This window comes from Phalangium opilio, unplaced genomic scaffold (assembly GCF_054372755.1).
Source record: "Phalangium opilio isolate 3A_F unplaced genomic scaffold, DU_Popi_V2 ptg000092l_1, whole genome shotgun sequence".
Lineage (NCBI taxonomy): Eukaryota > Metazoa > Arthropoda > Arachnida > Opiliones > Phalangiidae > Phalangium > Phalangium opilio.
In genome coordinates this window covers 140,601-162,150 of record NW_028324197.1, presented here as the reverse complement: position 1 = coordinate 162,150, position 21,550 = coordinate 140,601, and the positions used below count along the sequence as shown (strand labels likewise).

The 21,550-nt window shown below is 35.5% G+C and overlaps 2 protein-coding genes and 1 long non-coding RNA gene across 3 annotated transcripts in view; all 3 read left to right on the top strand.

The window, feature by feature from the left end:
- The window catches only part of LOC149640878 (uncharacterized), a 43,067-nt gene extending 33,691 nt beyond the window's left edge, over positions 1-9,376 (top strand). The window contains exon 3 of the long non-coding RNA XR_016372092.1: positions 9,254-9,376. This is a non-coding gene — a long non-coding RNA (uncharacterized LOC149640878). The remainder of the gene's footprint in view (positions 1-9,253) is intronic.
- A 353-nt stretch (positions 9,377-9,729) lies between these two features.
- On the top strand, positions 9,730-12,925 carry LOC149640877 (uncharacterized). Its single transcript, XM_089850527.1, has 7 exons — positions 9,730-9,775; positions 10,010-10,103; positions 11,191-11,256; positions 11,468-11,634; positions 11,798-11,936; positions 12,005-12,192; positions 12,254-12,925. The coding sequence occupies exons 1-7, from the start codon at positions 9,730-9,732 to the stop codon at positions 12,496-12,498; spliced, it is 945 nt and encodes a 314-aa protein (XP_089706653.1). The 3' UTR covers positions 12,499-12,925.
- Positions 12,926-17,651: 4,726 nt separating this feature from the next.
- LOC149640876 (sterile alpha motif domain-containing protein 3-like) lies at positions 17,652-20,362 on the top strand. The gene is made up of 9 exons (XM_089850526.1): positions 17,652-17,725; positions 17,773-17,871; positions 17,937-18,197; positions 18,266-18,365; positions 18,480-18,620; positions 18,691-18,894; positions 19,654-19,834; positions 19,898-19,974; positions 20,058-20,362. The coding sequence occupies exons 1-9, from the start codon at positions 17,652-17,654 to the stop codon at positions 20,325-20,327; spliced, it is 1,407 nt and encodes a 468-aa protein (XP_089706652.1). The 3' UTR covers positions 20,328-20,362.
- Positions 20,363-21,550: the final 1,188 nt, after the last annotated feature.

The following is a 21,550-nucleotide window of genomic DNA, read 5'->3' as shown; positions in this document are numbered from 1 at the left end:
CTCGTACTCTCGTGATAGCTGCCCGGGGACTGCTTGAAGTGTACCCGGCGGAATGTATACAGCTGCGAGAGTTCCTGGATGACCTTGTGGGCAAGAGAAAAAAGAGGGTCAATAAAGTATTGAACGACTGATAAAAAATTAACTCACTGGAACCCTCGACAGTTGAATGCCAGGAGGCTAAAAAAAGAAAAATTAAAATTTAGATAAACGAAACATAAAATAATGCATGAAAACTTACTCGTGGGGTATGCAAACGCAGTTGTTATACACGACCTGCCGAACATGACTTAGCAGGTCGTGTATAAACGCGTCGTCCTCCACGAACTCAGCTAGTGCCGCCAGGTATTGTGATACTTGGTGTATCAAGCTGTAAATAAAACTATAATATCATATTGCAACGTAAAAAAAGGGTCACGTTCAAATCGTCCTCTCCCGTCGTGGGCATAGCTTGCCTTGGGTAGTATATGGCCGGGAGAGGTTGATATTCTGGTTGAGGCTCTGGGGAAGGGGTGCAACGTGGAGAGCTCGGTGGCGGTGACGGGGTCCTGGGCCTTGGCCCTATCATGCCTAGTGGTCTCCGAGGTGGGGGCGAGGGGCCTAGATCCCCCGAGTCTCTGGACATCGTACATGATCACCATAATGTAAATAATAAAAGCCCGCTCGAGCTAAAGTTCCTTTATAAATTTCGGGGAAAGGAAAATGACAAAAACTATGATATCTTTGATTTTCGTAGTTCATATTGGGGATTCTAAATTGTAAATGAGAAATTTGTCGACGATGTAGAGATATTTATAGGAAGTTAAAAAAAATGTGTATGACGTAAAAATAAATAAGATCGATATATACATTTAAAAATATTTAATTACGAAAAATAAAAATACAAAATAATTAAGAAGAAAACAAAATGTACAATTAAAAGTTAATACTTTCTTTATTTTTATACAAATATAAAGCGTAAATCACGCTTCTCTCAAAAGCGCACGGTTTTACGCGATGGGGATATAAACATTTAAGGGGGAGTTCATCCTCAATTTCCGTTGCCTTAGGTCAACCAATTTCGTTTAAATCAATAACGTCTTTAATATTAAAAGTTTCTTCTAAAAACGCGCATCTTTCTTTTCCTTTAGAAAAATAGGTGGCAACGTCTCGCGTTGCGTAATTAAAGCATGCCGATAGTCTATGAGAAGGTACGTCACCATCTCGGAAAGAAATGCCATGGATGTATTTTGTAGTATTAAAATTGGTTCTTCGGTTATCGGGGTCGACGTGGTATTCGTCGTACGGCGATTTGAATGTCCAAGAAATGACGGAGGGTGTTGAATCAACGGTAGCAATGGATAATTCTTTCGGTATAAATGTTGGACGCTTATTTTCTTTAGTTTTTCCCAAAAGATAGTCGAATTCTACTTCGACTCCAGCTTCCCTTCTCCACCATCACCAAGAAGTACAACGATAACTGAGTGAGTAATCCGAAATCGTAGTCATTTGTTTGCTGACTGTTATCATACGGAATAATAAATTGCCAATCTATTAGACAAATTTTTGGATCTTCACTAGCTCCCAGACTTTACGGTGCAATCAACATTTGGATTTGGAAAGGTTTTTGTAGTTCCTTGCTTGATGTGTTTAACGAATCCAAAATATGTATTTCTTTCGCTTTTAAGAAAATAAACCCGAGCATCCAATCGTCATCTACACCAGGGTTTCGTGGAATCAAAACAGCTAAAACCTCTTTCTTTGCAGCTTCACTACCAATCAGAAATTGAAGCAGATATTGCAAATTATAACAATCATTTCTGTAGAAAGGTCGAATATAATGATCGCTGCTAATACCTAGTACCAAAAATATATAATATTTCATACAGAAAGTCTGGGAGAACGCTTGCGAGCTTGTACGCGATATTTACGGTGAGTGGGTAATAATGCGTTCCCTCTTCGAGTAGTTACAAATCAAGCACTACTGCATAGGAGGAAAATACTATATATACATGTATGTCGAGTTATATTTCACTCCTATTGGATTTAAGCTGAATATATGGTAGTAATAGGTGGAACCATGGGATGAGAAAACACATGTTTGGTTGTTTACATTTTTATCTCTTCTTTTGACGTTACTGCAGCTCAGCTAAGTAAGGTTTTATTTTCAAAAATTCAAAGAAAGTATGGAGGAATCTGAGGAAGAACTTGGCCTTAACCTTTTGACTATTGGAGATGGACCTCCTATGTCAATTGATGAAGTTTTAAACGACTTTAAGTGCGAATCATTCTCTTTAAAAGTGGACCAGAATGGAGAGAGAAGAAAGATTTTAGAAGAACTAAAGCGTGATGGAAGACTTGAAAATATTGTGAGACACATGCATGCCCAATACTTAGTTTTGATTGAAAAGTATAAATCAGTTCAAGGCGGATATTCAGCCTTTCAATATGCATACAGTGAATTTTTGTATGAGTACAAATTTAAAGGGTATGGCCATAATATTACGTGTGAATTCGGCAATCAAAATGCGGGTAATGTTCTTCACTGGGTTGGAACGAGAGTCAGAGAACTATGCTCGGAAATAAAAATAACAATGGAAATAGCTGTCACTCACAAGGACACTATTTCAATTAACAAGCCCAATGAAGAAGTTAAACAAACTAAAAAATCAGGTGGCATTTGTAATGTCAAAACTGACAGGATATATACCCTCACAAGGCTAGCAGGAGGGTGTTTAGGAGAAATATGGAAGGTTTCAAAAAAGAAGATGCAAGTTCATGCAAAAATTATTAAAGGAAAAAACCCCTGACTCAAAAAGAGAGGGATAAAGCACATCAGATGTATAAAATGAGTCTCTCACTTCGAAACATTGATCAGCTTCCTGGGGACTTACCCGCTGTTATTGCAATGTTAAACAATGGAGGCATGCTATTACCCCACCTTAAATTAATGCCATATATTGAGAGGGTTAATGATCTTGTCGTTGGCATTTTCACGAAAGAGTTCGCAATTTCAGATTCAAAGCTAGCATTAAGTAAGTCATGAGTTTTTTTTTAATTTATACATCTGAACTAAATGTTATATGTTTTAAGAAAAGACAATGAGTGGCCTCTTGCATGATGAGCAGTGTAAATTTATGTATCATGAAGCTGTTTCAAACATTGATGAAATTAAAAAGCGTGGGTTTAGGAGTAGCGACCTGGAGATTATGAGGCAAGAATTTCAACGTAAAATGGGGCATGCAAAGCTAGGAGATTTGATGAGAAGAATAGTACGAAAAAGAAATGAAATGAAAGGGAGAAGAGGTAAAGGTGGTCAAAACCTACGATGCCAACTGTATAACATGACATCAAAAAAAGCAAAGTCAAAAAACCCTAAGTCCACAATCCCCGAGTCAACAATCCCCGAGTCAACAATCCCCGAGTCAACAATCCCCGAGTCAACAAACTCTAAGTCAACAACCTCTAAGTCAACAAACCCTAAATCAAAAAACCCAAAGTCAACAAATCCGAAGTCGACAATTTCTAAGTCTGAAATAAACTCTCAAGCTGAATCAAAATTAAACATTGCAAGTGCAACATTGACTAGAAATAAAACAGAGCCCGAAGTTTTAAAAGGCACTAGTGAAGTTAAACAAGTGAAAGTGAAGCTAAGTCAACCACTTTCACATAGTGAGAGTCCGAAACGATCTCGATCGGGAAGGGAAATTAAAAGAAGAGTGATAAAAAAAGCTTTTATTATTATAGTTAGAACTTGTTAAAAGTCAAATATAAAATTAACTTCAAATGTTATTAGGAATTAGTTCAAAGAAATCTGTTTATTTGTCTACAATATCAAGTCCTACTTTACGGTAACTAGCTTCCGCATTCTGTGAGGTTCGGGTACAGTTGTGTATCAAAAGCGACCTTCTAGTGGGGCAATAGTTCATACTTGTCAGTTTACCACCGGAAGTGTACTTCATTTGACTGAATATAGTCTCAACGGCTGAGCCACTAATTCTTACGGGGTAGATGTATTTGGTTGGATGTCTTTCGGTAAAATCTTTTGCAAAACCGATGAAACCATGGATTGAAATTCTTAATAGCTCCCACGTTTGCCATGCCAAAAAATGCTTCGCAGATTTACTAGTTAGGGATTCTCCCTTTTCAATTCTTTCAGATGCCCATTCTTCGAAATATTTAAGGCCTTTGAGCATGCACTGAATTGGTTCAGACTCAACCGAGTTAACTTTATTATGACTAAGCAATCCTAATTCAAATATTTCATGACAAGCTTTCAGGTACTCATACATGGCCATCACTTTGTCCCTGTCTGCTGGTGGATCATCTTTGAGGGGGTTAGAGTAATTATATAACTCACCAAGCACCGGGAGCTGTTGCATTATGCGTGCCGGTGTGACATTCAATTTGGTCCACGAGTCTCTGTCTATGAAAGCTTGACACAAGCCTTTAACTTGGGCTGAATCATTACAATCCCTTCGATCGTCTTCCCTTTTCTTCATATCTTTGAGTTGGTCCCATGCAAAATGTACACCTTTAAACAAGAAATCTTTCGTTCCTTCATCTTGGGAATGATGGGCCGCATTAATCATATTTTTCATCTGGTGGCTAGGGCAGATTATCCAGTGAATCCAACGGTCTTCTAGGTGTGGGTTTCGGAAGCGCGGAATAATGGTGAAATCTATAGTACCATCCTCTTTGATTGTGTGCATTTGGGCTTTTGTTTACACCCATGCTGTGCCTCAGAGATGAAACATTAGAGCTGCCTCCGTCACACACAAACGCCAATGTTTCAAATCTTACTAGATGGAACACTTAGATACATTTCAAAACCGAGTTTGTAATGAATGAATGTGGAGCGGGATTTGCCAACATAAAAAAGAGACCTATCACATCAAACTTGGCAGACGCACACCTCCACAAGAACTGTAAAACGTACTCTGCCTCGACAGTATTTTTGATGATATTTTCCTTATAGAGGTCTTCCATCGAAGCACACTCATTTGGGTCTAACGCACAACCAACGAATTCATTATTTCTGGAATTCCATACTACTTTCCCAATAACTTTAACCTCATCAAAGATTAACAGTCCTTCTTTTGGCGGTTTTATGGCTCCTTTATAATTTTCCGCAAATTGGTCAAATCTCTCAGATTCACTCTGTAGGAACTTGTAATCAACCCCTTGTTTACTAGGTATCTGCCGAATTTTTGACTGCACAGAATGAACACTGGGAAGTTTCAAAATATCAAATGAAGCTAAGGCATCATACGCGGCTGGAGACCTAGAATAAACAGCAAGAGCTATTCGGTAGGTTAGTGGGCCAAATCGGTTTCCTTTCGACCCTCATTCGTTTTTATCCTGCTCTTTTTGAAAATCAGTTTTTTCCGAGTCTCTTTTCCAAGCTCTCTCAAGGGCTATCCCTAATACCTTATTTCTTGCTTTAGCTTCTCGAAAAATCTTATTCAAGTCTTCTTGGCCTTTTGAATTAATTTCATTCATAATGACATTCAATTGCTTTGTTTGCTCTGAACTTAATTCAACTGCGGAATTTTCTAGCTTCATTTCCAATTCCATAGCTTTTTTGTTCAGTTTGTGACGATACTTTCGATTTTCAAGAATTCGTTTTGATCTGGATCTTGGAGTTAAGATACCAATCCTACAAGAAGAAAGCGCAGACTGTCTTTTTCGTTTTGTTCTTGGGGCAATTTATTCAATCTTCTTATTCTGATATGAGATGTATCTGAATCAGAAACAAATATTTAATAGCCCCAAATTTAATTCATTCATATTTGATACTTAAGAATAGTAATGGGCACAAAGAGATATATCACTATCGTGAAAAATATGGCACTTTAACCGATATATCGATTTTAGTTAAATTAACTGATTAATCGGTTCAAGGTTAATTTACTGACTAATCTGTTGATAATCGGTCGATATAATATTTCCATTAATTTAAATAGTTGGTTAAAATCGGAGTCGGTTCCAGTAAAACTTCAATATCGGTTAATTTATGGTACCCGCAATCACTACTAAAAAAATCATTACCTTTGAAGGTATCGGCACTTCCCACACTGGTAAATTTCATCTTTTAGTTGGTCTCGGGCGACATTTTTTGGTGGAACATGCCAAACAGGACAGCTAATGTTATGAAACCGCTCAAAGGGATTTATAATCTTCACGATATTTTTGGTCTGGAAGCTTTTGCAATCCTTCTAAAAATTCTTTCTGTTAGCATTTGTAAAAAAATTAAATCATAAGCAGACATACGTCTAATATTCCGCAACAGAAAACATGATCATCGCTAAGTTTGGATAAAGCGTCGTTGACCACTGCATAATTTATGATTGATGCATTGGATTCAACATCAACAAAGCTGATTTCAGAAAGTGGTTTGAACATAATTATTGTAATGAGAATTCCTCTTGAATGAAACAATAGTCTAATTGGCGAACCAAAGTAGTTTGGGTTCATTTGAATCCCTTCCGCCCGAGTAATTTCTAGTTGTTCGTCTCCACTTTTGAATTTTTTATAAGATAGGCAAATGCCACCTAAAATTAAAGCAATTAATTACAATTTTAATGTCAGTGTTAACAGGTGTTAATTTAGTTATACCATACTTCTATTTAGATTCTTGATATAAACATTTAAAGCTTGAATTAGAGATTCAGATGTTTTACATTCGGCAAATTTAGGTCTTTTAACTTGTAGTTCTCCATCAGTTGACGTTTCTTTGTCTAGTTTTCTTTTGCAGGGGTTTTTTTCCGTTAACGCACAAATATTTGTTTGTGTTTCAGCCGTCCGAAGAAATTTAATATAGAAATCGCACTGCGTTGACCTTTCATTTGTCAACTTGGGTTCGTTTTTACAATCACACTCAGGAGAAACATTACTTTTCTTAAATTGTTGGTCAAAGGTCTGAATCGTACCCTCTGTTTGAACAAATTTCTGCTTTTTTTCCGGTTTTACTAGCACAGATTTGACAACAGTTTGTTTCAGGTAAAAATTACACTGAGTAGCTTTTGATGAATCCATAGTTTCCAATTTCCAATACCAGCCGAAATTAGCCAAGGCTTACCGTAAATACGTATACTGATTATTCTCTCATAATTCGCGTTAATTTTACTATGAAACTTTTACGGAAATAAGTTCAGTGATTAAGATTTTACCGCTTTGTACCTTTCAGTCAAATTATTCGGAGAATAATATTAAAAAAGTTGTGAAACGTCCTCAATGAGTTTGTACGACGAGTCGACGACCAAAGAAGATTACAGTTACACAGGATATTTGGAAACTACTATCAATAAATTTATTCAACCACGTGATTGAAAGGCGTCAGATTTTAACCAATGAGATTGTACACGCGCTTCTCTCTGGTCGTCTGCTCGATAAATTTCGTGCTATGCACGTAGAAGCCTACCATAAGATCGCTCTCCCAGACTTTTTGTATGAAATATTATATATTTTTGCTAGTACGAGATCTTTCATATCCAACTTTTAATGTAAGCATAGAATCGTTAAATCTAGAGTTTGAGATATATTCCTCAGGCAATAAAGTGGAATATTTCTTCCTATTTCTATTAAATTTATTTCTCTGGAGACAACTTTGTCTATGTTATAAAAATCCTTTTTTTCAAGTGTAACCGACTTATGTTTTCTATCAATTTCCTACACACATTTTAGCACTTCTGATTTAAGGGGAGTGGAAGTCAAAATTTTTCCATTATTTAAATGTGTTAAGACTAGAGAGTCTGAAGCCAAGTGAATTGGATCGCCATTTGTTTCTTGGAAAGATATGTTTTTGTTTCGAAACCTGATATATTACATGCAGAAGTAAATGTATCTTCATTAATGTCTTCCTCCCTGTTTATAGGTTTTCATATTTCTCATAAACGTTTCTTTAAAATATTACATTTTTTTAGTTAATTTAGAAATTATTAATTTTAATACGTTTTCATTTTGATAGGGCTAAGATTTTTTTCCTTTATCATGTTATTAAAAAAATTGGTTTCAAGGTTTTCATATTTCTCGAAAACGTTTCTTTTAAATATTCCTTTGCAAATGCTTATATTTTTAGTTAATTTGGAAATTATTAATTATGGTTTTGACATTTAAATCATTACACATTTACTTAAAGTTTACTTTAATGGAAGTAATAATGTAATAAGATGGTTAGTTTAAAAAACCAATATTATATTATGATAAGTTACATTTTTCGTGAAATTTAAAACGGTATTATTCCAAGGAAGCGTGTATATTTTGGCCTTACAAAGCAAGTTTACGACACTTGCCGCGAGAAGGCAATATACTCCGCACATGTTCACGACATTAGCATATATATGAGATTCAATCGGAACTTTAAGTGTCACTTGCCAACAATATAGCGCCAAAATAAAGAGTTCATTATTTTACTAGTCTCCTCGTCACAAGGGATCCGACGGTCAAGTCATCATGCGTGACGACTGAATTTTTTAAAAAATTTAACTCTTTATTTTGACAGTATAATATTGACGAGTAGCCCTTAAAAGGGCTGTTTTTTTCTTCGCCAATGCTCAGACTCTGTCCCTTAAGGCCTGCGCAATTATTTCGAAGGCATTAGCCTGCCTAACTGAGGCATTGGCCAACGTCGTTACCGCCTCAGCCAGTTTTGCTTGGGACGCGGCTATCGACTCTAGAGCTTTCCGCATGCCTCCATATTCTATATTTTCGGCAGTTTTGGTCTCCCCCAAATGCTCCGCGGCCCGTTCATAGGGCGTTTTGCAGCTTTCGACCCTTCTCTTTTTTTCGTGCCTCATTGAATTCTATAAATTTGTTTTACTTGTTAGTAAATGTTAGGATTAGCCTAAATTATTTGCTATATAAAAATACTTTTTGTAGAATCTGCAACGGAGTTTGGCACAAAACCCATTTCTTCGTTTCCGCTCGATTCTCCACCGGAAATCTCGCGGCTGGTTGGAGTAGCAATGGTCGGTTCTCCAACCTCCATTGTGAAAATCAGTGCCACATAAAAGCGGAAAAGTACCACATGCAGTCTCACGTGATGGGAAAAAACAACACGTGGCTTAAGAGGAAGTGACGTCAATTTAGAATGAGAGAAATTTCTAAGTATCCGAATGACGATAAGGATTGGGGTTAGAGAATACGTTTTTTCGGTCCACTCCGAATGAGGCCGATCTGAATCATCATAAGGATTCCGAATTATTTTAGATTTTTTGAGAATAGGGTGTAATATTTCGAGAAAAGCACACAACGAATTTAAAATCAACAACGATAGTTTATTTCATTTAAATTTAGAAGAGCTAAAATTACAACGCGTCAATTCAAAAACCCAAATTAATACTACCATTCTTATCTTTTCAGTCACTAGATTACAATTCGTTTTAAAAAATCATAGATAAGGTTTTTTTTACAGCTTGACCTATTTTTTGCCTACATATTATAAATTTTGAACATTCATTTTTACATAGGTCCCAGGCCACTGAACCCGCGCTTTGCTTTAAGAGCTGCTTTTCAAGCCTTTTTTCTTTTCCTGGTTAGGTTCTGGGATACTCTTCTCTGGCATATCTTCCTCAACTTCGTCCCTATAAAATGAAATTTTGTCATCCTCAATGATTTATCCTTAGAGAAATTTCATCATCGGTCTTCACTAAGACATCCTCTTCATCAACATTCTGAACATATTCTTCAGATTTTTTGAAGCCTTTATGCTTTTCAGCGATATATCGTTTGGAAGATAGGAGGAGGCATGATATGATAGTTTCTGATTGCTTTAGTGCCTTGAGGAGGCATTTTGAGCGTTAATTGAAGCTTTCGCAATGCTCTCACTTTCAGCCACTTAATTTTTCGAATACTGATTGTTCTTAGCATCACTATTTTCAAACTCTGACTGGACAATGTCATTGCTATCCCCATTAACGCTTTAGCATTCAATTCAACTACAGTTTGTAATATACTGAAATAGTCCTCAAAAACCTCTTTGCCATTTTTATCAACTCTAGTAACTTTACTCTGTTTTACATCGTCCCTTTAGATTTTCGCTTGGCGTTCTGCCTTGGTCTTCTTGGTTTAACAATTTGGTCTGAACTGGAAGAGTTTCTTTTGTTCAGGTCTAATTCTAAGGACAAGTTAGTAATAAGCCACTGTTCCGTAGAATCCACACCGGCTGCGTGGCCAGTATTTTTATAGCATATGTAGTAACGGCTGAAGGACCAAGGTCCGAAAGCTCCCGAAATTTTAAAATTTAAATTTACATTACAATAAAGTAAAATAAGAAATCCATGAAGTAGCAGTTCTTTTATATACAAGTTTTTAATTATATATAGTATAGCATGGCTGCCAGAATCCTCGGAGCTTCCACTCCTTGTATCTGGCAGGGCTTTGCCTCCATTCTACATGCCCCGCCCCTTTCAAAATGCTTTACTGTGCAAAAAGTTGTATTTTTGATACACAGTCAACGGTTGTCTTTCAAGGAGAACGGTTCTCTATTGTTTTGTTTTCTCCCAAGACGGAGTTAGTAATAGTTATTTAGGTTGCGGGATTTATCCCTTTTTTCTTCATTTATTCAACAAAAATAAAGTATTATTATTTAAACCGTAAGTTGTCTTTATCAATCAATATTTTTATAGCCCTCGGGAGAAGCTCCCTTTTTAGTTAAAATTTACCGTTGAGGGTTACATAAATGGCGCCCGAACAGGGACTCGAAGCGAATAGGCCTTAAGCCTCGGTGAGTCCCTTAATAAAATACTGTTTGTCATGGTTGGTATACGCCCCCACGTGACGTTAAGCCTTGGCTTCCACGTTGGTAACAAATTTAAGTTAATTAAATCTTAAACACGAAATAAAATTATCCTTAACGTTAATGAATTGAATTAAGACAAATTACTTTATTATTTTTGTTCAAAATTAACTTAATTAAACCCTAATTGTATCTTGTAAAACTTAATTAAATCAAATAATGGCCTATTCGGATAAACAACAATGGAGATCTCTTCATGATACGGAGGATGAGGAGGAAGAAAATTTACATCAAGATGAAGATAATTGAAGGGAAGATTTTTTGCCTCTACGAAGGATGACAGCGATACGCTAGCACCGCCTGAAATCGATGATCCTTTGGAGAACTTTAACCGTATTCTTCGCTTTGAAGAAGATAAGGACGAAGAAGAGGGCTGTTCCCTTTTAATAACGCTAAACGTATATTTTTTTCCAAAGGTCAAAACAATCGTCGCGTTCTTCGGACGAAGAAACGGGCGACCGTAAAGCCTACGCCGAAGAAAAGTAAGTGTAAATGGTATTTTTAAGAGCTCGATCACTTTTATAAGTTTTTATTCCGTTAAAATTTAAATCTCATCTCCGTAGTTGACGTAAGTATACTAGTGAACCCTATAAAATAGTTTTCCTTAATTGGCTTAATTTCGTGACGCGGTATTCCTCGGTACCCACTTTCGTATTTACATTATTTTTTCTCAATTTTTTTTTGGATCTTAAGAAAATCTCGGGAGAAATATTCGAGGGACGATGACGAGTTAATTTGCGACTTTATCGTTAAACAATTTCGAGAAAAAGGGACGAACCCTTTCGGTACGCGTACAGTCTTCAATTATTTATCTTCCGTTATTCGTTTCAGGACCGAAAATTTTTCAAGCAGTGGCGAAGGTCAGTTCGCTTTCAACGCGGACTATTAAATTTTTGAAACCAAAAATTACGAAGCTAGTGGGTAAGAAATCGAAATGGAAAACCTATACGCGAGATTTTTAGCTTCATCCTCGACGATACTTTTACAAAGTAGTTTTTCAACGCTCTCTTTGTTTCTCTTCAGAAAAAGTCAAAAACGAAAGAAACGTTCCCTTCGCGTCACACGCCGCTTCGTCGTCAACGACGGGACCATCGGTAAAAAAATTAAATATTGAAACTGACGAAAATGCGTTCGAAATTTTTGCGGCATCCTCGGAACGAAGGTTTTTTAGAAACTTTGCGTCTTTTATTTTTCCTTTATCTATTAACGCTAAATTTCAATTATATATAGAAAACTTCTAAACGATGAAGTTGATAGACTAAGCCACGTTAAAGAACAGGAAGAACCACACGTAGTACTAAATCTTCAAAAAGACACCTCTAGGGAAAAAATGCTAGAAGAAGTTTGTCGTCTCTTAAAGCTAGTACATTCTGACAAAACGGGTGAATCCGACCGAAGTTGCGGACATGCCGTGAAAAGTAATATAACAGTCTAATGTAATTTTTAATTTTGCACCAATTTTTAAATCGTAAAAAATAGTTTTTCGGGATAGCGCTCGCCAATTGAAGAGCGTTAGGAAAATTCCCACGCCCGATATACTCGAAAAAGTCAAGGGTGCCTTCTATATCAAAATTTATCTTCAACCATTCGTGGAAGAAGAAGTCTTTCGCCATAAAGTTTTTGACGAAAGCGTGCTCTTACAATGGGATACCATCAGGACTCTACACTCTCAGAAAAAAGTGTGCAAAGCTAGTCCAAACTTGCACAAATGGATCCAATTTTAGGCGTATTTTGAAAAATTGTTCAAATTTGGTACATACATTCCAAAGTCAAACCTTTGGTCGATTTTCCGTTCAATATGGGTAAAAAGTGTGCAAAGCTAGTCCAAACTTGCACAAATGGATCCAATTTTAGGCGTATTTTGAAAAATTGTTCAAATTTGGTACATACATTCCAAAGTCAAAACTTTGGTTGATTTTCCGTTCAATATGGGTAAAAAATGTGCAAATGCACAAGCCTTTTCTTTTTTCTGATTAAATTTATAAAGCTTTAAGGTAAGATATGGGCAAGCATGCAGGTGGCCTTTATCTTCCACGTTTTTTTTAAATTTGAGTACTTTGACCTAAGTGATTTTATTCGTATTTGTGATTTGGCTTAGCGGTTGGTTTGAATAATTTGGTTGGTTTGGCCAATTTTACATAGTGATTTGACCGATTTAATAATAATCTGCCAAACACCCAACTTACACGTATAATTCTACACCTACTATTTCAGTCTGGTAGATTGAACTTAAGCTAATTTCGCTCTCCCACTGTTGAAAACAACTAAGGTTTAGAAATTGAAATACAAAAGTAACACAATTAAAACTAATAACACAACAAATTAATTCCAACAAAAATCGTCGAGAACATTATTATTAAAAAGCCATTATTGGTCTTTAAAATTGGTTTAAATTTTTATCTAACTAAAACGTTAGAATTTAAATTAAACGTTAAAACATATTTGTGAGAAAGCCTTTTTTTTGGAAAATACGGTATTATAAGTGCTTTTGGTTAGTATTGACGAAGGCGTTACCACCTGTCAGTCAAACTTCTTTCAACAAGTAAAAATTCCATTGAAACGTGTCACTGTGCCGAGGGTCGAGGAAAGGTTCAGGTTAAGTCTTAGGTTTAACGACAAAGAAAAACCCATATCCAGAGGTACCTCTCGGCGCCTCAGTAGCTGTCACGTGACCAAATAACTACAAAGACTTCTTTTCAAAGAGTTTTCGGAAATTCTTTTGACCATTTACTTAGCCAGTAGAACTTGTACTCAACAGTAGTGAACAAGAAAACCGTTCTTTAGCTTGATGAAATTTCTCTGCATATAGTGATCACAACGTTTGCTATTCTCGCGCCATTTTGAGAGTTGTTCGTAGAAGAAAAGAATATCTGCATTTCATTAAAGGTATGGCTTCAAAATTTTAAATTAAATTATGCTTCGTCCAACGAAAGAAGAGATAATAATTACGATAGAATATTCATACATCTTTCTTTGGTCGAAGTGTAGTATAGCAAAAACTAGCTATCGATGTTTTCCAGATTTCTTTTCCTTAATTTTACATTCATCATTTTTACTTACCAACAAAGTAAATTTTCGATAATAATAAGAATTCCCTACATAAGTTAAGGTAAGCTTTTTATCCATGTATTCTATATATATTCTATTTCCGGCTGGAAATATAATTTGGTTTAGAAATAGAGTAGTGTAATGTGAATTTTATGTTCTTTATTCATTGTGTCAATGACTTTTAGAGTGCTCTAAGAGCAGTCGGAGCAGCTAAGTTGAATAATAATTTAATAAATTAAATCACTAGTTAATATAGACTAGCTTTAATTCTTGGATTTGTAATCTGTAACTGACCCCTTGAAACGGATCGATGGTACGCGCTCATACTGAAATTTTAATCTAAGGGTTTTAGATATTACGAAAATAATTAATTTCGTAAGACTATATTTGAGTGGAATTTTTCGCGCCAGATCTTTGTTCCTGCCCATTTCGGTTAGAATTGCTTGAAAAGAAAAAAGGGGTAGCGGGCCCGCGGGGGGTACATTCCCCAACCCTCTCTTGGCTTTGTTCACCACACTCTCCTCGCACGGGACGAAAGGTTGGTTTTCAAAGGCGCTTGTTGAGGGTAAAAATCGAAGCGATACTTTTTCTCGTTCCCGCTCGTTTTATACCGTGAACAAGGGCTTTTGAAAACCCAACTTTACCCTGGTAAGCCTATTTTTAGTTAGCTCGGGAGTGGAATGCGGCCACTCCTGCGTTTGCCTTTCTGGGCAACGACTTTTCACCGCCGATCGTCGCCACAGATTTCAAAGGAGAGGTGACACGACGAAATAATATTTTTAAAGGAGGAGTGACGAGTGAGAGAGTTTTGGGAGAAAAATAATTAATAAAAAAACTATTTTAACTAAAAAGTCCATCTGCAAAAACCATCAGCTGTTTAGATTTCGATTAGAATGTTTACTTTTTGATTAGAATGTTCAGATTTTGATTAGAATGTTTAGATTTTGATTAGAATGTTTAGATTTTGATTATAATTTTTAGATTTTGATTAGAATGTTTTGATTTTGATTATAATTTTTAGATTTTGATTGGAATGTTTTAATTTTAATTAGAGTGTTCAGATTTCGATATCAATTTTTAAGCCATCAGTATTAACCACACATAGCCCAAGTTGTAGCATTTACAAATAAATGGCAAATAAATGGGTTTAAACATGTAACAGGTATTTAGAATATAATATAGGCCGGCTAAAGTTAGCAATAGCTCTGTTGTAATTTTTTCAAATCAAATTTAATTTTAAGTTAAGATCTTTCCACCAATGAAGTGTCTTTACTGTAATGTCTTATGTTTTTGAAAGGTTGCAATTCATGACCTCAAAATGGTTTTTGCGTGCTCTATTTGTGTTCACCCCAGGGTGAAAAAACAGTCTTATAAGTCATGGCTAAAACATTTGTTTGTGCTTCACTCGCACGAACCTAATCGAAGTTTTAAATGTGCCTTCTAACCTTGCACACGCATATTTCAAAAATATGTGTCGCTAAAAAGTCATGTTTACCGAAACCACGTAGGAAAAAGTATCGTAACTGTTCCTGGATGTTTAGCAAACGACTCCAATTCAGAATTAGAAGATAGTGAACAATTTGCGGATGAGGAAATAGTGAATAATGATTTACAAATTAGTGACCTTGAGAGAAGTGCTGCTTTAATGATTCTAGGAATACGCGAGAAACATAAAATACCAAATTCAGCTGCCATAAGTATGTCAAATAGCTTCACCGATCTATTGGAACAATCAATTGAGGTGTCATTTAACTTACTACGAAAGCCAGGTGACGACGAATCTGGTAGAAATTTCCATGTTAAAAAAATTACCTCTGGGGTTACATCTATTATTAAGTCAGAATACAGGTTACATACATATTGCAAAGAACAATTAAATCTTGTAGAGCATATTGAATACACCCTCGGAACTAGAAAAGTCAATAAGTCTATTTTCAAAGATACCCTAAGCTATGTGCCTGTTATTGAAGTCCTTAAGCATCTTTTAGCGCATGATGACGTGTGGAGTGACTTTTTAAAAGTGGACAAAAGAAATGTGAACTATATGGTAGATTATCAAGATGGTGCCATTTGCCAAGCGCATCCATTATTTCGTGTAGACTCCAAAATATTAAGACTTCATTTCTATTTGGATGAGGTGGAAGTTGTTAATCCACTAGGGGCCAAAAGGGGGAAGCACAAAATTTGTTTGATCTATTATGCAATTGGAAATTTTATTCCTGCCTACAGAAGCAAATTTAGTAGCATTAATTTAGCTATGGTTATTAAATATCCCGTCCTAAAAAAATACGGCTATAATAAATGTTTAAAGCCATTATTGGAAGATTTGGAGCTTTTACAAACTCAAGGGTGTGAAATAAGAAGTAAAAAAATAATTGGGGCTTTAGCAACCATTTCTGGGGACAATTTATCGAGTCACGGTGTAGGTGGGTTCCTTCAATCATTTTCCTCTGGAAGAGTGTGTAGGTTTTGTATGACCAAGAAGGAACATTTATCTCAGAAATTAGACGAAAACGATATGATTATTAGAAGTGAGGATATTCATAAATACCATCTAGAGGCAATTCGTGAAAATCCAGATAACATTCCAATATATGGAGTAAAAAGCTCTTCCCCATTTTGCGTGTTACCGCATTTCAAAGTAACCCAGTCACTGCCCCCAGATATAATGCATGATTTCTACGAGGGGTGCTAAAACTGTGTATAAACCATATGATTAGTGAAAATTATATTTCTCTGGATGATATAAATGCGAAATTAGAAAGTTTTCCCTTAGGAGAACTTAATGTAAAAAATCGAAGCGTACCGATAACCAAGAGTGTACTTTCTGGCAATGGTACACTCGTTGGCACAGCGTCCCAAAAGAAATGTATGTTAACGTTTTTCCCTCTCATGTTCGGTTCGTTTTTCCCTGTTGATGACCAATATTGGATTTTACTGTTAACCTTAGTTGAAATTGGAGAAATAATCATAGCCCCCGCAATAAAAAAGAATGGCTTCCTTGTTTATATGATTTGATATACGATTTCAATTGTATGTTTAATGAAATCCCAAATTCCCGATTCACTCCAAAGGGACACTATTTGATTCATTACCCTCGCTTAATTTACGAATTTGGGCCTTTAGTTCGTCTCTGGTGTATGCGCTTCGAAGCGAAACATCAATATTTTAAACAACTTGCTGCTATATCTAGAAATTTCAGGAACATTGGTTACACAGTCTCTAAACGGCATCAGTTACTTCAATGCTGGGAAAGAAGTGGGGAATCGGGATTTGAAGATGATTCATTTGTAACCCCAATGAAGATTAATTTTTCCAATCTTCCGTTTGGTTTAAAAGAACATTTAAGAATGTACATGGAATATTTAGTAGACGCGAAAGTTACTCAAATTGCCTCCACCATTCGCGTTAATTCAATAACATACAAAGCAGGATATGTATATTGCCTCAATGTGAATAGTGACGACCTCCCAGTATGTGTGAAAATCTAATATATTGTACAAATAACTGAAAAATGGTATATATGTTGTCGGCCATTACTAATAACAAACTTTATGAAACATTACAATGCTTACTGCGTGGATGAAAGTAATGGCTGGTGTATTTTTCCCCCGGTGAGGAAATTGATAACTACGCCTTAGAATTATATAAAATTGACGCAAACGCAGTTTTAGTCTTTAATCACAAACTATGTAGCAGAGATTAATTTCCATCTTTTAAAGAAAATGATGTCTAAACAAAAATTTGTTTAGAGTTTTAAGGATGGCAACAAACCATTTGAAATATCACGTTACGTGCAAGGAAAAAAAATTAGTGTTTCAATGCGGTGATGTCAGCAAGGAAACATTTATTCAAGAACTTGAGACTCTTCTTGAAATCAATCAAAAGATTAAATATGTCCAGGTTGAGGACAAGGATTTCAATGATTTCGTAAACCACAACTTTGATAGTGGGTTACCCGAAAATAGGTCGAAATTAAATTTGGTTTCAAAACCAAATGATGTTGTTTTGGAAGAAACAAGCACTATCATCCGTATGGAAAGATCTAGGTATTAAAAATTCATATTCATCTAAAATATATAAACACGTTGAAATTATTCTTCCAAATTTTTAGTTCTTCGAGCATAACAAACCCGGGTCAATCATTTGGATTAAATAATGATTCTCTGAAGTCGATGACAGATGAAGCCTTTTGCAGAGAAGCCTCTTCTACAACAGACCTAGAAGAATTATCCATTCCTAGCCCTTATGTAGTTCCTAGACTCCCGGAAACTATTAGAAAAATGATTGAGAGCAAGAATCCCCATGTATTTAAGAGGGAATACAAGGCCCAAATTGTACGAATCTTGTTTGAAGACATGAGTAGATACAAAGAGTAAGAGTAGTGTGCATTCGCTCGTTTTTGTACCTTTTGATAATATAGCTTAATTGTAATATTCTAAGGTATCCGACAAAGCAAGAACGGAATAGAGTTTGTAGTGCTTTGGTTGAGAAATACCCTTTTCTAGAAGACAGTTTAAAGCACCCAAACAACAATGGATATGTAAAGAGATAAGTTAGATGTGATGTTCATTTTGTTTAATATTAAATACTTTTAGAACACGTGGCTCGAAAGTTTGAAAACTAAATACCGTCACGAACGGGCTAAAAACAGTAGTTCAAAGATGGTCGAAGAAATGAAGAAAAATATGCAAAAAAACGTAAGCTTCCAGCAGAGGAAAATCCCACAGGAGATGAAGAATCTCAGGAAAGTCAACCCAAGCCAAAAGAGCCCAAAATAAAAAGGTCAACTCAATTGGTGAGTCCTGTGTTTAACTAAAATAGAAATATAATCATTAATCCTAACAAGCCTTTTTTTCTTTCATCAGAACCTTTCCAGTATAGCCGAAGATGAGGAAACTATACAAGCTCATTTATGGGCTATGAATAAAGAATTGGAGAAATCCAAGCCCAACGAGAATTTAATTGAAGAAAAAATGAAACGTACAGCTGCTTATAGACAGAAATATGCTTTCCAGCATTCTGTGCCCGACGTAATTAGGATGTTTCCCGTTTTGTCGAAGAAAAACAAAGTAATAATTATTTTAAGGGATGATGGAAGTTATATTAGATAGTGTTAAAGGGAGGTTGAAATGGAAAATCAAGCGATTTATAACGATTCTAATATTAATTATAAGATCTATCTGCATAGTAAAACATTTAGAAAAAATTACAGAACAATTTTAAAAATCGAAATACATTGAGAATTCACGGACAATTTAATGTTTGAACCTACGACCAATCGTGTAACAACGTGCCTTTATTCCTTTACACGCACGAGATGTGATAAACAATGCCCAGGATGTGACAAAAGTGAAAACTTTGTTAGCTGAAGGGCAGGGCGTTACACGATTGATCGTTCAAGCTTTAATTTGTCGGGGAAATCTAAATCTTTCTTGATTTTAAAAATTATTCTAGGATATTTTCTGAATAAATGTTTTACTTTGCAGATAGGTCTTATAATTAGTAGAAGAATAGTTTAAAAATCACATGAATTTCCTTTTCACCCTCCCTTTAACTAACAAACTAAAAGCATACAAAAGTAGTGTTTATCAGGCCTTCTCTAAATATATTCCACTATAAGTAATTTGATTAGCATGAATCAAATATAAAACTTTCCGGACACCGTTTTTTATGGTATCAATTCTAATCTATTGTAGTTGAAACATTTTTAAATCCATTATGAAATGTGTTCGTTGATTGCCTAGAACTCTATCTGGCCGTGGCTTTTAGCTTCTCGTTGTATTTTAATAGTATAATTTTGCTAATGAACTACCCCTCTTTCTGCACAGCTCATTAAAGAACTGAATATGCTGTGTAACATTCACCCATCTGCTGAAAAGGTTCTCTACCTACATTTCCAGCCCATCGCGACAAGAATTTTGCAATTGGTGCAGAAAAAGAAAAATGCTAAAGCTATTTTGTCCATTTTAAAAGAAAAATGTCAAGTTATGTCAGATGATGCTTTTAAAGGTAAATACAAACATAGCTGCGATTAACTTTTATCAGTAATATATTTTTATTTATGTTTTGCAGAATTGCAAATACGGGCTTCAATTTTATTATTACCGTGCTTATTTGGAGAATCAACAAAATTGTTTTTTACTGCTGATGTGAGATTTGCATTTTGAAACCTTTTTCTCAAAATTCTAAATCCTGCTTGATCATAAATTTTAATTTGTGCTCCTTTTTATAGACGCCTGAGGAAGCTACCCCTATAATCTTGTTTTCGGACATAAATTATCTTGATGCTGCAGCCGAAGTCCAAGTTGAGTCTGAAATCTTTGAAATTGGCTCTACCGAAGAAGGTGCAGTTTCTGTTTTTGCCGCATATTACGTGTTTCATATGCAATATCCGAAACCACTTGTGAAAACAAGGAAGTATCTACAAAAAATTGTCTTCAAAATTGATTCCGGAAAAACTTCCAACGCTATGCTAAATGCAATTAACATGCTTTCTCTGTAATAAATGTATGTATGTTGAAATAAATATTTCAGAAAGACATCTTAAACGTGACCTTTTCATATTACCTATCAAATAGCTTTACAATATTACTGGTTAAATGTCCCAAAATGGGTAGATTAAAGCCCCAAAGTTATGCGTTAAATCCCCGAAACTGGACGATAATAGGGCTTAAACTGATCGATAAAACCCACGAAATAAAACGACAATAGCCTCGAAACTGAACGATATGTCTCGAAATTGAACGATAATAGCCCTGAAATTGAATGATAAAACCCCCTAAATTGAACTTTAATAGCCCCAAAACTGAACGATAATACCCCTTAAATTGAACGAAAAAATCCGAAATTGAACGATGAATAGCCCTAAAACTGAACGATAATACACCTTAAATTGAATGCTAATAGCCGTGATATTGAACGAAAAAAAAAACCTAAATTGAACGATAATAGCCCTGAAATTGAAAGATAAAACCCCCTAAATTGAACGTTAATAGCCCTGAAATTGAACGTTAATAGCCCTGAAATTGAACGGAAAAAACCCCGAAATTGAACGATAATAGCCCCAAACCTGATCGATAATACTCCTTAAATTGAACGAAAAAAAAACCGAAATAGAACGATAATACCGCTTAAATTGAATGTTAATAGCCCTGATATTGAACGAAAAAAAACCTAAATTGAACGATAATTGCTCTGAAATTGAACGATAATAGCGATTAAAATGAACCCTAATAACCCTGAAATTGAACGAAAAGACCCCCGAAATTGAACGTTGAGAGTCCCAAAATTGAACGTTGAGAGTCCCAAAATTGAACGATCAAAGCCCCGTAATTCAACAATAATTCTACCAAAATTGAACGCTTCTGGTAGAAATGTGCAAGTTTAGATTATAAAAATGTTCAAATTTGTGTCTTTTTTATCCATAGTTGAACGACTTAACATCTAATTTTGGCCGATATAAAGGGTCCAATATTGGACGATATATTTTTGTTCAATTTCGGCCAAAAAAGTGTGCTGTCTCAGTGGCAGCCTATTGCACACTTTCTCGTCCAAGTTTGAACACATATTTCTAAGAGTGTAGCTCCCCTAAAAACTGTTTGATCGACGTCATAAATAGCGTTAGGGCCATTGAAAATCGTATTCAGCTCCTAAGTCGATATACGCTTTTATTTTTACTTTATTTCAACATTTTTTACCGTTACCCCTCCCCCCGGGTTTAGAATA

What these genes read in the sequence shown, in the direction of transcription:
- LOC149640876 (XM_089850526.1), top strand. Translation starts at nt 17,652, where the DNA reads ATGTCAGCAAGGAAACATTTATTCAAGAACTTGAGACTCTTCTTGAAA. An exon ending in ATCCGTATGGAAAGATCTAG is followed by an intron (nt 17,872 to 17,936) that starts GTATTAAAAATT and finishes CCAAATTTTTAG; the next exon opens with TTCTTCGAGCATAACAAACC. An exon ending in ACCCAAACAACAATGGATAT is followed by an intron (nt 18,366 to 18,479) that starts GTAAAGAGATAA and finishes TAAAAACAGTAG; the next exon opens with TTCAAAGATGGTCGAAGAAA.
- LOC149640877 (XM_089850527.1), top strand. Translation starts at nt 9,730, where the DNA reads ATGATAGTTTCTGATTGCTTTAGTGCCTTGAGGAGGCATTTTGAGC. An exon ending in TTTTTCAAGCAGTGGCGAAG is followed by an intron (nt 11,635 to 11,797) that starts GTCAGTTCGCTT and finishes GTTTCTCTTCAG; the next exon opens with AAAAAGTCAAAAACGAAAGA. An exon ending in TTGCGGACATGCCGTGAAAA is followed by an intron (nt 12,193 to 12,253) that starts GTAATATAACAG and finishes CGTAAAAAATAG; the next exon opens with TTTTTCGGGATAGCGCTCGC.